This window comes from Microcaecilia unicolor, chromosome 5, assembly GCF_901765095.1.
Source record: "Microcaecilia unicolor chromosome 5, aMicUni1.1, whole genome shotgun sequence".
Lineage (NCBI taxonomy): Eukaryota > Metazoa > Chordata > Amphibia > Gymnophiona > Siphonopidae > Microcaecilia > Microcaecilia unicolor.
Window position 1 is genome coordinate 50,794,073 of NC_044035.1, and position 14,467 is coordinate 50,808,539.

At 42.8% G+C, this 14,467-nt stretch overlaps 1 protein-coding gene across 1 annotated transcript in view; it reads right to left on the reverse strand.

The window, feature by feature from the left end:
• SLIT1 (slit guidance ligand 1) overlaps positions 1-14,467 on the reverse strand; it is a 584,144-nt gene that overhangs the window by 167,536 nt on the left and 402,141 nt on the right. Inside the window, exons 10-12 of the mRNA XM_030202872.1 lie at positions 4,246-4,317; positions 1,802-1,873; positions 1,610-1,681 (exon numbers count right to left, since the gene is read on the reverse strand). Coding sequence (XP_030058732.1) covers positions 1,610-1,681; positions 1,802-1,873; positions 4,246-4,317 — 216 coding nt within the window. The remainder of the gene's footprint in view (positions 1-1,609; positions 1,682-1,801; positions 1,874-4,245; positions 4,318-14,467) is intronic.

A 14,467-nucleotide genomic window follows, 5' to 3' on the forward strand; every position in this document is an offset into this window, starting at 1 on the left:
TGGGTATGTTTTGGGCAGGACTAAGGAGGGGCCAAAAGATGGATGTCCAACTGTGATTCCAGAAGGGGAAGGGATTTAGACCTGGTACTTGGCACATCCAGGTTACAGAAAGGTGATCCAATAGGGCAGGTTCTCCACTGAAAGGAGTAAGGGAAGTTACAGTAAGCATTTTCCTATCCCTGGATTAAATTAAATTAAATAATAAAAAAAAAGGAACAAAATGACAAAAAGCTAAAGTGGAATTTGAGCCAGAAACCTCTGGCTTTCTGCTCTGGTTCTCAGTTGGCTGCTCTAACATTAGGCTTGTCCTTCACGTGGATGTCTGTGTGACCATTTTATAATTTGAAGATTCACAACAGGCGGAAACCTCAAATTTTTCATCTACATAAACAAACACAGTCTTCGTTATCAGACTCAGATGATCATGTTTTATAAAATAATTCTTGGTTCAAATTCACTCTATATTTCACCAGACTTCAGCGGTACCATTCCAGCAGCTCACAATCTCATCGCTGCCTAGGCTGCATTCACATCATCACTGGTCTATTGTTTACTGAAACATTTCTAAGACATTATCCAATATTTTATTAACTCCAAATTACTGCTCTTCTTATTCATTAACTTTAAAAAGTAAGATACTGTCACTTAGCCTATTCTGGTCCAAAACGTAATATATCTATGCCGGTAAGCGGAATCTTAGCCAAAATGAATCATGTTTTGCCTGAGGCTTCCTCAAGGACTGTCCCTTTTTAAAAAAGTTGCCGTCCCTCCAACCATCTCTTGCAAAGACCATTTTACAATACAGACATTTCTCTTCTGCTACAAAGACATCCCTCTTGTCCCTTGCTTTGCCCCGTTCATAATCCTTTCTAACATTCTGCTCTAAGCAATGCTAGCTCATATAGTACAAAATAGTGCCTGGCACTTACATACATAATTGCCAATTAGTGGCATCAATCACACATGTAAGTGATATTATTTTGTAACTCAGGCACACAATTGGCGTCTATCTTTAGGTTCCATTTTATAGAATTACCCTTTAAGCCAAGCTTCCACTTCATGCACTTAAAAAGACTCTTGAGTGTTACTTCCTTTCCACCATTTCTCCTAGATCTCAGGACAGGATTAATGCAAAGACAAGCTAGGCCCTCTCAGATGTGTAGTTCCAAAGGCTTATAAGCTCAGGTGTTCAGCGCTGCGTGCGTCTGGTAGCGCTATACAAATGCTAATAATAATATTTGCCCTGGTAAGTCAGCTGTTGGTAGAAAGGCGGCAATGGGGAGTGATGAAAAACAGAGCCACTGCTGCCCACAGAGGTCTGTCTGTCCTACCCATTGTTATTATTACCCATCCTCCAGTTGGCAAGAACTAATGAGCAGCATTCCTTACCTGCTGCTTCCTCATTTCTCAAATTTCTTCTGCAGGAATTGTGGGAATTATAAAATGTATTTGTATTACAAAGAGGGCCCAATGTGCTTATTTGCCTAAGGCCCACCAAAGGGTTTATCCTGCCTGGTAGCTTTAATGAATTTGGTCTATCTTAACTTGAAAAATCTAGGAGGATCCTCACAAGATTAATTTTATGCTTTAGAGACCAGTTGTTACTTACAACAGTTGCAGTGCATAAAGGCCACTAAATACTCCTTTGGGTAAACTGGTGATCTTGTTCCCATATAAGACCCTGTAACACATGGCAGAGTTAGCAATTAGTAAAGAGTATTCATTTATGCAAGCTCATGATACATTCACCCATTTTGTCTACCATTTGGTATGTGTCACATGGGTTGCACATTTTACTCACAGCGAGTTTAAAGAGCGGAGACCCTGGAAGGCATCAGGTGCAATCTCGGAGATCTGGTTGTTGCTCAAGTCACTGAAATTCAAAAAGAATCATTATTTCCCTTCCTTCTGTTTTCTCTTCCATTTTTTACCCTCTTCCCCCCCCCCCCCCCCCTCTCCAGAAAAGCATGGGACCTGGGATTATGGAGAAGTGCTGTCATTATGCTGATTATTAACTGCTGTGGCAGGATGGTTTAAGGAATGGGGAAGGGGGGGAGGACAGCAACAGAATTTAAGAAAGCAGGGTATTGGCACAAAGGAACCTTAGCTGCAGGGAACAAAATATAAAACCTCAGTTCAAAATCTGCTTTATACAACAGGAAGGGGAAGCAGGCAGGTTAGAGGGACCTTATGCTTTTTATCTACTATCATATTTCATTTCTATGTTTAGGATACAAAAGGTTAAAGCAGTATGCAGACCTATTAAGCACTAAGGGGCAGATGACCGAAATCCCTGCACTGTTCCAAACAGCGCTGTAAAATTAGAACTGGAACACCATGGGGAAATAAAGTCCCAATGATTCTATTCCTGCCTGAAGTGCACTGCACCCACTAAAACTGCTCCAGGGACCTGCATACTGCTGTCAGGGAGCTGGGTATGACATTTGAGGCTGGCAAAAAATATTTTTAAAGTTTTTTTTGAGGGTGGGAGGGGGTTAGTGACCACTGGGTAAGGGGAGGTTATCCCCGATTCCCTCTGGTGGTCATCTGGTCAGTTTGGGCACCTTTTTGAGGCTTGGTCGTAAGAAAAAATGGACCAAGTAAAGTCGCCCAAGTGCTTGTCAGGGATGCCCTTCTTTTTTCCATTATCGGCCGAGGACGCCCATGTGTTAGGCACACCCCAGACCCGTTATGCTTCCGACACGCCCCTGTGAACTTTGGTCGTCCCCGCGACGGAAAGCAGTTGAGGACGCCCAAAATCGGCTTTCGATTATGCCGATTTGGGCGACCCTGTGAGGAGGACGTCCATCTTCCGATTTGTGTCGAAAGATGGGCGCCCTTCTCTTTCGAAAATAAGCCTGTTTGTGACTCCATTTGGGGTCCTAACCCACGGTTTGGGAAGCTGTGGCCTAAATGTCGGCACCTCTTCGTAGAATTGCCCCATGTGTCAGAAGTGAGATCACAATTTCATGCTATGCTGATAAAATCCCTTTTTTCTCTGTTAAGCTAACAGATCTTTCCTCATTTCAAACACAGTAATGTTCCACTGTGACTGATAATCACAATGCATATCACTATTATCTCTATACAAGAAGCCTCCTTGAATGAATTCAGAAAGGAATGACATAGCAATCACACATGGATCAGTTGTGCAAATGGCATTCTTATGTTTGCTATGGATTATATTTATTATTATTATTTATTGCATTTGTACCCCACATTTTCCCATCTATTTGCAGGCTCAATGTGGCTTACATAGTACCGTCAAGGCGTTTGCCTAGTCGGTTGATAACAGATACAAGGTTGTATAGTGATCGTATGAGTTATAAGCGGAGGGTCGCAAGAGATGAAGATTGCGTGTTGTCCAGTACGATTATAGTCATGCTGTGTTGCTGGGTGAAGAGGTTTACGTGGGGTCATTGGGGTAGGCCGTTTTGAAGAGGTTGGTTTTTAGTGATTTCCTGAAGTTCAGGTGGTCGTGCATTGTTTTCACAGCTTTTGGGAGGCCATTCCATAGTTTTGCACTTATGTAGGAGAAGCCGGATGCGTAAGTTATTTTGTATTTCAGTCCTTTGCAATTTGGGTAGTGTAGGTTTAGGTAGGATCTTGACGATTTGACTTTGTTTCTTATTGGCAGATCTATAAGGTCTATCATATATCCTGGGACTACGCCATATATAATTTTGTGGACTAAGGTGCAGATTTTGAAGGTGATCCGTTCTTGATTGGGAGCCAGTGCAACTTTTCTCGAAGAGGTTTGGCATTTTCGAAGCGTGTTCTGTTGAATATCAGCCTGACTGCTGTGTTTTGGGCGGTCTGGAGTTTTTTAATGAATTGTTCTTTGCAACCCACGTAGATTCCGTTGCAATAATCTGCATGGCTTAGGACCATTGATTGTATTAGATATCGAAAGGTTGCTCTTGGGAAGAAAGGTTTTAATCGTTTGAGCTTCCACATTGAGTACAACATTTTATAATTATAATTAAAATTCATACTGCACCAAAAATTAAAAAGAAATCTAATTTAACAGCTTTTTAGATCTTTTTTTAACAAAACAGCAAAATGCAAGTGATCTTATCCAGTTAGGAGGTCAAAAATGTGAGATTTTCTTTCCTCTCAACCGTCCCCTTCTGCCCAATGGTCGAGTCAGTGCAGGAAACTGAAATGCTATGAACATAGCAAGGACTTTGTACCAAACATATAACAGAACTAAAAGCAATAATCAAGACAGGAATCCCTACTCACATTCTGCGTAGCTTCTTGTAGGGAGAGAAGGCACCTGGAGGTATTGATTTGATTCCATTGAGTTCCAGGCGTCTATGGAAATTTAAAAAGAAACAACAAATAATTCACCATTAGGAATGGAACACTTCTCTCTAAGAGGAGGCTTACTGAAATGCTTCCCCGCCATACTACTATTCCTATTACTTATCATTTCTATAGCGCTACTAGACATTGACACAGCAGTCATGCATAGGCTACCTCAGGAAAAAAAGATTAGCGCCACTCAGGAGCAGTAAAGTTTCAAATACTTTGTTTTCTCATTAGCCATCACTAGAGGGCAGTGTAGTACAGCTTGGAGGGGGGGGGGGGGCTTACATACTGCACAGAGGACTGTTTCACTAGTACAAAATGTGACATAGCACAGAAAACAATGCATATTTAAAGGAAACAACTTACACAATACTCTGTTTTGCTTTCTGGGATTTTTTTCCTATTCTTTTGGCTTCCAGCTCATTCAGATCCAAGGCTGGGGTTAGACACCATTAGCATTCAGTCATAATCATCTGGGTATTTCCCTCTCTATCTTACAGCCCCTGCAATTTATTTTTGTTTAGTCACTATAGCAGCAGTCCTCAGCTTTTCAGAAATCTGCAATCATGGCACCATATCTGACCACTAGAGGTCACTATTGTCCAGAGTCTGCAGATATCCTCAGTTCCTGTTCCTGGGAAGCAGAAAACCTAAGCCAAATATTTTCTCAAACCAATTTACAATTTTACAATTTATTTATACTTATATACTGTTAATAATCTTTAAACTTTTTTCTGGGTCTCTCAGTAAGTCACTTTAGAGTTACAAAAATGTCATGCTTGCAAACTTCAAGGACTACATTTTATCCTGAAATAATTGTGATACTTGGACTGATATTCCACTGTTACCCAATTAGTTTTTTCCACAATAAATATGCATGGATCTATTTGCATACAATGGAAGCAGACCATGCAAATCAATCTCATGCACATTCATTCATTGCTAAAAAATAATATGGCAGATAATTTTTTCCTGTAGTTTTTGAGTATGGATGTGGACTCCATCAGGATTTCTTTCTAGTGCTGCCAGCCATGGACCTATCTTTTTCCTGTTTTGTATCCATGTTTCTAACTATTCAGTACGGAATACCATATTGTGCTGCAATCAGGAGCTGCAAACTGGTTGGCTCACTGCATATAAGAAAGGAGTCAGTGTATATACTACTACTACTACTCATCATTTCTATAGCGCTACTAGACGTACGCAGCGCTGTACACCTGAACATGAAGAGACAGTCCCTGTTTGACAAAGCTTACAATCTAATTAGGCCAGACAAACAGGACAAACAAGAGATAAGGGAATATTAAAGTGAGGATGATGAAATAAGGGTTCTGAACAAGTGAATAAGGGTTAGGAGTTAAAAGCAGCATCAAAAAGGTGGGCTTTTAGCTTAGATTTGAAGACGGACAGAGATGGAGCTTGACGTACCGGCTCAGGAAGTCTATTTCAGGCATATGGTGCAGCAAGATAAAAGGAACAGAGTCTGGAGTTAGCAGTGGAGGAGAAGGGTGCAGATAAGAGAGATTTGCCCAGTGAACGGAGTTCCCAGGGAGGAATGTAGGGAGAGATGAGAGTGGAGAGGTACTGAGGAGCTGCAGAGTGAATGCACTTATAAGTCAATAAGAGGGTTTTTCAATCCAGTCCCATCAGGTTTTCAAGATATCCACAATGAATACCAAGGAGGAAGTGCATGCCAATCTATCGCATGCATATTCATTGTGGATATCCAGAAAAACCAATGGGACTTGGTGTGCCCCGAGGACTGGGTTGAGAATACTGTCAGTGATACAGGAACAGGGTGGGGTCAGGAGTTGGTTGATATGTCCCTTCATCACATCTAACTTTAAAAAAAAAAAAAAAAGAACAGTGGGATGATGAATTACAACATTTCCAAAGATCTTCTTTACACTAAGCATATGGGTGGCTGTGTATGTATATGTGACACTGCCTTACACCTGCCTGCACTGGAGAATAATAGGTAACCCTTTCATTTAAATGGAATTTGCATGAGGGCGTGCTAATTTCATCCTATATTTTCATTCACATTTTAATGCAGATTTTTATGAGTTAAAAACGTATTGTGGGTAAAGTTTAACTCACAAAATAATGGATTAATATATGATTAAAATTATTCTTCAAGATGATAAATGAATAATCTACTGTGGTTTGTTACACTGTTACATGCTTTTGAATAAAAATTATTTTCATAACAATGGATGCCTGATAGTACATAAAGGCAGACAAAGACCAATTGGCCCCTCCAGTCTTCCCAGATTAAGACTCATCCGCTGGTACTTTATCACCTTGTGTAGAAGCGTGAACAAATTCCCATTGCCCAAACAAACATCATCTTCTTCCAACCGTATCCCCACCTGTCATTCCAGCCTTGCTCTCTCACTGCCATCTACAACTTCTTTCTTCATTCCTAGTCCTCAAGGGCATCAACAACTCAGGATTTCAGGATATACCTAATGAATATGCATGAGAGAGATTTGTATCCTACTACTTTCGTTGGCTGGGAGTGAACGCCAAGGATGTACTGCTATCCCAAGTTCTTTTATCTCTTTACTAGGGATAGTAAAGGAAAGTTGGCTTTTCTGGAGCTCAGTTATTTTGAGTATTTATTTAAAAAAATATTTATATTCCACATAGACCACCACAATTCAGTGCTGTGGACTCTCTGGAAGGTCATAATTTGAACTCAATGGAGAAGGGTAGATAGTGGGGTTCCCCAGGGGTCTGTGCAGGGACTGCTGCTTTTTAACATATTTATAAATGATCTAGAGATGGGAGTAACTAGTGAGGTAATTAAATTTGCTAATGACACAAAGTTATTCAAAGTTGTTAAATCGCAAGAGAATGGTGAAAAATTACAAAAGGACCTTACGAGACTGAGACTGGGCATCTAAATGGCAGATGATGTGTGAGCAAGTGCAAAGTGATGCATGTGGGAAAGAGGAACCCAAACTATAGCTACGTAATGCAAGGTTCCACATTAGGAGTCACCGACCAAGAAAGGAATCTCGGCATCATTGTTGATGATACGTTGAAACTCTCTGCTCAGTGTGCTGCGGCAGCTAAGAAAGCAAATAGAATGCTAGGTATTATTAGGAAAGGAATGGAAAACAAAAGCGAGGATGTTATAATGCCTTTGTATCGCTCCATGGTGCAACTGCACCTCGAATATTGTGTACAATTCTGGTCACCGCATCTCAAAAAACATATAGTGGAATTAAAAAAGGTACAGAGAAGGGTGACGAAAATGTTAAAGGGGATGGGACGACTTCCCTATGGGGAAAGGCTAAAGCGGCTAGGGCTCTTCAGCTTGGAGAAAAGATGACTGAGGGGAGATATGATAGAGGTCTATAAAATAATGAGTGGAGTGGAACAGGTAGATGTGAATCGTTTGTTTACTCTTTCCGAAAATGCTAGGACTAGGGGGCATGCAATGAAGCTACAAAGCAGTAAATTTAATATGAATTGGAGAAAATTTCACTCAATGTGTAATTAAACTCTGGAATTCGTTGCCAGAGAATGTGGTAAAGGCGGTTAGCTTAGTGGGGTTTAAAAAAGGTTTGGATGACTTCCTAAAGGAAACGTCCATAAACCATTATTAAATTGACTTGGGGAAAATCCACTGCTTATTTCTGGGATAATCAGTATAAAATGTATTGAACTTTTTCGGGATCTGATGCTGGGCTTGATGGATCTTTGGTCTGTCCCAGTATGGCAATACTTGTGTACTTAACTTAGTGCTGGTTTTCAAGATGTTCGGTTACTCCAGTGACCTGGGAGGATTTTGTCCCAGGAATGATTCAGGAAGGCTGGCTCAGAAACACTTCAGTTCCATCAGCAGAGCAGGGTTCCTTTTAGTTTCTTGTTAGCATTCAGCTCATTCAGCTCAGATAAGTTCAATCAATTTATAAGGTTTTTGTGGCTAATCAGACTTTAAGATTATCTGCATTTTACATTTTAGCAATACACAATAGTGAGAAATCATGGTGAAATAATATCAGGCCAAGCTTATAAAATTAGTAACAGAGAAGTGCTTCATCTTTACAGATGATTCTGTTTTAACAGTCGGCAAACTGATACAGTACTGTATGATCACCCTTTGAGAAAACCTTTCCTTTTGCAAAGGTCAGTTAAAACCATATGGCTTCCTTATAATTTCCTGCAAGAAAAGAAACATGAAGTTCCAATCAAAACTAAAGAATCTACATTCTGGGACGCTCAAGTGCATGAGCTTGCAGTCCAGATATATACCTGAAAGAAAAAAAAAAATCACACCCCAATGGAGTCTTCATGTTCTCCCATCTACCTTACTCATTCTCTCACTAGCTCCATCTCCTTCTGGCATCAAGTTCCTTTCTTACATCTCTTACTATTTATCCGGCTTCCCAGTCCCCCCTTTGACCTCCTTCCCAGAACCACTTCTGCAGCTAATTCCTACTATACATATCTGCCCTTGTCCTCTGTCTCTCACCTCACTTCACTTCCTCAACAGCCCTCTTCACAGTGTAGAAATAAGGACCAGAAAGTGAGAGAAGGACAGAGGGAGGAAACTGGCACCAGAGAGATGAGAGGGGTGAGGGATAAGGAGTGAGAGATGGAAAGCTGATAGAGGTTAAAAAAAAAAAAAAAAGCGCGCGCGCACATACACACACACACACACACACACACACAAAAGCCAATTGCCTTTACGGGAAGAGCAAACAGAGATTAAGGATCATAATTATCCCTATTATCCCTGTCAACAGCTAAAACAAAACTTTGAAATGTCTATATATAAATGATAGAAGCCTAAAAAAGATGGGAGAGTTAGAATATATAGCACTAACTGAAGAGGTATCTCAGAGACCTGGTAGAAAGAGGATAAACAATGGAATACTGTCATACCACGGTACAAATTACATTGCAACAACAGGGTGGATCAAATTGATAGAAGTTAAATAGGGCATTGAGTCAAACTGAATAAATATTCTGCAGTAAACAGAATGCAATGTGGAATCTTTATGGATAGAAATTCCATGTGTGAGGGGAAAATGAATAGTAGCTGGGGTATACTACTACTACTGTTACTACTACTACTACTGCTGATCACTACTTCTGTCCTGCTACTAGATGTGTGCAGTGCTGTACACAAACATGTAAGAGACAATCCCTGATCAACAGAGCGTAAAATCTATTCAAGACACACAAACAGGACAAATAAGAGATTAAAGAGTTTCATTTATCATTGGAATGATTAAAACAACCTTACTACTACTACTACTACTAACCTTGGTATTAAACAGACACATAAAGGGTTAAGAGTTAAAAGCAGCTTTAAAAAGGTGGACGTTTAGCCTGGATTTGAATAGGGCTAAGTAGGATGTACCAACTCGGGAAGTCTATTCTAGGTGTACAGGGCAGCATGAAAGAAGAGATGAAGTCTGGAGTTAGTAGTGGAGGAGAAGAGCACAGATAAGAATGACTTATGAGTTCCCAGGGAGAGGTGTAGGGAAACATAAGCAAACACCCACAGAAGGTGATCTCTCCACAGGAGAACCAAAGACAAACGAACAAACAGTGGATCCAATAAAAGTCCACTCACAATGAGTGTCTTCCTGAACAAGGTCTTTATTCAAATCTGCATGCTCAATTTCACTAAAAGGAGTGTGCAGCCAGGGCGTGAGGGGAAGACAGAGCAGGGCAGGCAATGCGGCAGGGCAGGCAATGCGGCAGTGCCGGCGCTGGACCAGGCTTCAGCTGGCAGGGTTGGGGACCCTGCCAGCTAAGGTATTTGCTGCAGCAGTGGGTGAGGAGCGGCAGGGCGGCAGACCAAAATGTGCCCCCCACCTCAGGCTCTGGCCCCCTCCCACCGTGAAGTCTGGCTATGCCCCTTAATTGAACTGTATGAAGACCAATGCAGTGGAAACCATCAGGAAGTTAATAAATGTTCCAGTTCTTTTAATCCTCTGAGTGTCATTTGGTTCCTGAGTGGATGAGCTGACAGGGCCAGAGTGGGTAAGTGATAAAATATGCAGTGCCTCTCGAGCTCCTTCTAACCTGGGATAGCAGGACCGGGTTACATATGCAATTGGCACAGGCAAGAGCAAGTGGGGAATCGCTCCTGACCGAAAGAGGCCACTGGTCCACCAGGGCTTCTTAAGGTAGTTCTGGGGAGGGCCTATAGGTGATCAGGGTGGATGACTGGGGGATCCGCTCTCTAAGGGGGGAAGAGGACAATGCTCTCAATTTTGTCCAAAACTAGGCAGCAAATTTCTGCCCCAGATTTGGTTTCAAGTGAAACCAAAATCCCCAGTTTCAGTTGCCCTCTATTGTAAGTCAGTAAGAAGAGTTTGAACTGTATATGGAAATGGATTGGGAGCGAAAAAAAATGATTTGAGAATTGCAGTTATGAGAGAGTAGCAACACTGGTGAAAAGTCAGTCATGTAGTAGAATATTGAATAGGCTGAAGGGGAGAGAGAGATGGTTCAGTGGGATACCAGTGAGGAGCAGGTTACAGTAGTCTACATGGGAGGTGATGAGAGTGTGGATAAGGGTTATGACACTGAATATTGCCACTATCTGGATAATTTCCTGCTTTACTCCCCATACTGACCTAGCATTATCCGGAGAGTACTGGGGTGGTTTGTAATGATTTTCAGTCACAGACACTTACGCAGGTAGTAAGTGGTGCAACCCGGATATATGCTTTTAAATATTAGGCCGAAAGTTCTTAGGGACACACACATATAGATACAAGACATAGAGGGGCATAATTGAATGAAAACATCTATCTCCATGGGCGTTTATCTCCGAGAACGGGTCCGTGAAGGGGCGGACCGAACCGTATTTTCGAAAAAAATAGACGTCCATGTTTTATTCGACAATTTGTGAGCTGGGCGTTTTTGTTTTTCAGTGATAATGGAAAATGAAAGCGCCCAGCTCAAAAACGAATAAATCCAAGGCATTTGTTCGTGGGAGGGGCCAGGAGTCGTAGTGCACTGGTCCCCCTCACATGCCAGGACACCAACCGGGCACCCTAGGGGGCACTTTTACAAAAACAAAAAAAAAAGTTAAAGAGCTCCCAGGTGCATAGCACCCTTCCCTTGTGTGTTGAGCCCCCTAAATCCCCCTCAAAACCCACTGCCCACAAGTCTACACCATTACTATAGCCCTAAGGGGTGAAGGGGGGCACCTACATGTGGGTACAGTGGATTTGGGGGGGTTGGACGACTAAGCATTAAGCAGCACAATTGTAACAGGTAGGGGGGGAGGGGAATGGGCCTGGGTCCACCTACCTGAAGTCCACTGCACCCCCTAACAACTGCTCCAGGGACCTGCATACTGCTGCCAGGGAGGTGGGTATGACATTTGAGGGTGAAAATAAAAAGTTGTGAAACATCATTTTTTTGTGGTGGGAGGGGGTTAGTGACCACTGGGGGAGTCAGGGGAGGTCATCCCCGATTCCCTCTGGTGGTAATCTGGTCATTTAGGGCACTTTTTGGGGCCTTATTCGTGAAAAAACAGGGTCCAGGAAAAGTGCCCTAAATTCTAGCTACAAACGCATACTTTTTTCCATTATCGGCGAAAGGCGCCCATCTCTGTTCAGGTGATAACCATGCCCCAGTCCCGCCTTCACCATGCCTCCGACACTCCCCCGTCAACTTTGTAAACTTCCGCGATGGAGTGCAGTTGAAAACGTCCAGGTTCGGCTTTCGATTATACCGCGTTATTCGTTTTTGTGAGATAAACGTCCATCTCCCGATTTAGGTCGGAACTTGGGCGTTTTTCTCGTTCGATTATAAGCAGGATAGTGATCTCATAAGCCTTCTTTTCCTTCAAAAAGTGGGATGAAAATAGGGAAAGACAGAGAGAGAGAAAGAGAGAGAGTGTGTGTATAAGTGGCTGATCAGCAGTGTGAAATCACCTGGAGTTAAGACTATATCAAGTAGGTTTATAAAAAATGTATGAAAATGTTTGGGAAGCTTCCAGTTGAAAAAGCATTCAGACTAGCAGTGCACTAAAGCTTGAGTACTGCAGCACTGAGTCAGCAGTCTGCTTTCGGCAGTAATACCGTAGCAGCTGCAGTACGGTCCCTTGTTTCTGAGTCTGAAGGAAAATCCATCTTTGGATAATAAGCAGTACACTGACAGAAGCCTCCTTTTCACTCTTTAATAGTGTCACTGTTGCCTGACCACAACGGCCCTCAATCTAGTCTGTAAAGCCCCAGATGTACAGTGTTAATACTGTGCGGCTACTGCAGCCTTTACTTCCATGTTGTGAAAGTGACACGCTCACACAGGAAAAGAGTAGGAATTTGTGTCTGAAGCTGGCAGGGTAATGTGTTTGAGTCCACCGAAAGTCGTGTTTGTGTAATGAATAAGCATGAGATGAGGTCTGAAATCCACAGCAATCCAGTTGACTAGATGGGCATTTGTTTTGTATGACAGAGCATAACACTCAGACGCTTTGATAAAAAGAAATGCGGAACTGTATTGTGGGCTACACTACAGCAGTTTTCCAGGGTAGGGCTTCTGAAACCTGTCCGGCTAACCCTACACCCAGCTGGATTTTTGAGACGCCTTCAATGAATGTGAATGAAATACATTTTCATATACCGGGTCTCCAATGCGTGCAGTTTTCTCATGGTAAATATCCTGACAACCCAACTGGCTGTAGGATCACCAAGAGGGGCATAATCGAACGCGAACGCCCATCTCCATGGGCGTCTATCTCCAAGAACGGGTACGTGAAGGGGCGGGACAGATCGTATTTTCGAAAAAAATGGGCGTCCAGCTTTTTTGGATGATAATACGGTTTGTGCAGGGCAAATGCATCGGATTTGTGCGTATTTAAGCTGGGCGGTTTCGTTTTTCAGCGATAATGGAAACCAAAGGCGCCCAGCTCAAAAACGAACAAATCCAAGGCATTGGGTCATGTGAGGGGCCAGAATTCGTAGTGCACTGGTCCCCCTCACATGCCAGGACACCAACCGGGCACCCTAGGGGGCACTTCTAAAAATTAAAAATAAAAAGTAAAATACCTCCCAAGTCCATAGCTCCCTTCCCTTGGGTGCTGAGCCCCCCAAATCCCCCCAAAACCCACTGCCCACAACTCTACACCATTACCATAGCACTTATGGCTGAAGGGGGGCACCTACATGTGAGTACAGTGGGTTTTGGGGGGGTGTTGGAGGGCTCCCATTTACCACCACAAGTGTAACAGGTGGGGGGGGGATGGGCCTGGGTCCACCTGGCTGACATCCACTGCACCCACTAACAACTGCTCCAGGGACCTGCATACTGCTGTGATGGAGCTGGGTATGGCATTTGAGGCTGGCATACAGGCTGGGAAAAAAGTTGTTAACGTTGTTTTTTTTTTTTTTTTTGTGGGAGGGGGTTAGTGACCACTGAGGGAGTCAGGGGTGGTCATCCCCGATTCCCTCCGGTGGCCATCTGGTCATTTAGGGCACTTTTTTGGGACTTGTTCATGAAAAAAAAGGGTCCAAAAAAAGTGACCCAAATTCGCGCTACAAACGCCTTTCTTTTTTCGATTATCGGCCGAGAATGCCCATCTCTCTTCGGCCGAAAAAAATGCCCCAGTCCCGCCTTCACCACGCCTCCGACACGCCCCCCGTCAACTTTGCCCGTTTCCACGATAGATTGCAGTTGAAGACGCCCAAAATTGGCTTTCGATTATACCGATTTGGGCGCCCATGGGAGAAAGACGCCCATCTCCCGATTTGGGTCGAAATATGGGCGTCTTTCTCTTTCGAAAATAAGGCTGCAAGACATGTTTGGGAAGCCCTGTTTCAAGGGATGGACTGCACAGTGGATACATTGCCTTATACAGTGGGGGAAATAAGTATTTGATCCCTTGCTGATTTTGTAAGTTTGCCCACTGACAAAGACATGAGCAGCCCATAATTGAAGGGTAGGTTATTGGTAACAGTGAGAGATAGCACATCACAAATTAAATCCGGAAAATCACATTGTGGAAAGTATATGAATTTATTTGCATTCTGCAGAGGGAAATAAGTATTTGATCCCCCACCAACCAGTAAGAGATCTGGCCCCTACAGACCAGGTAGATGCTCCAAATCAACTCGTTACCTGCATGACAGACAGCTGTCGGCAATGGTCACCTGTATGAAAGACACCT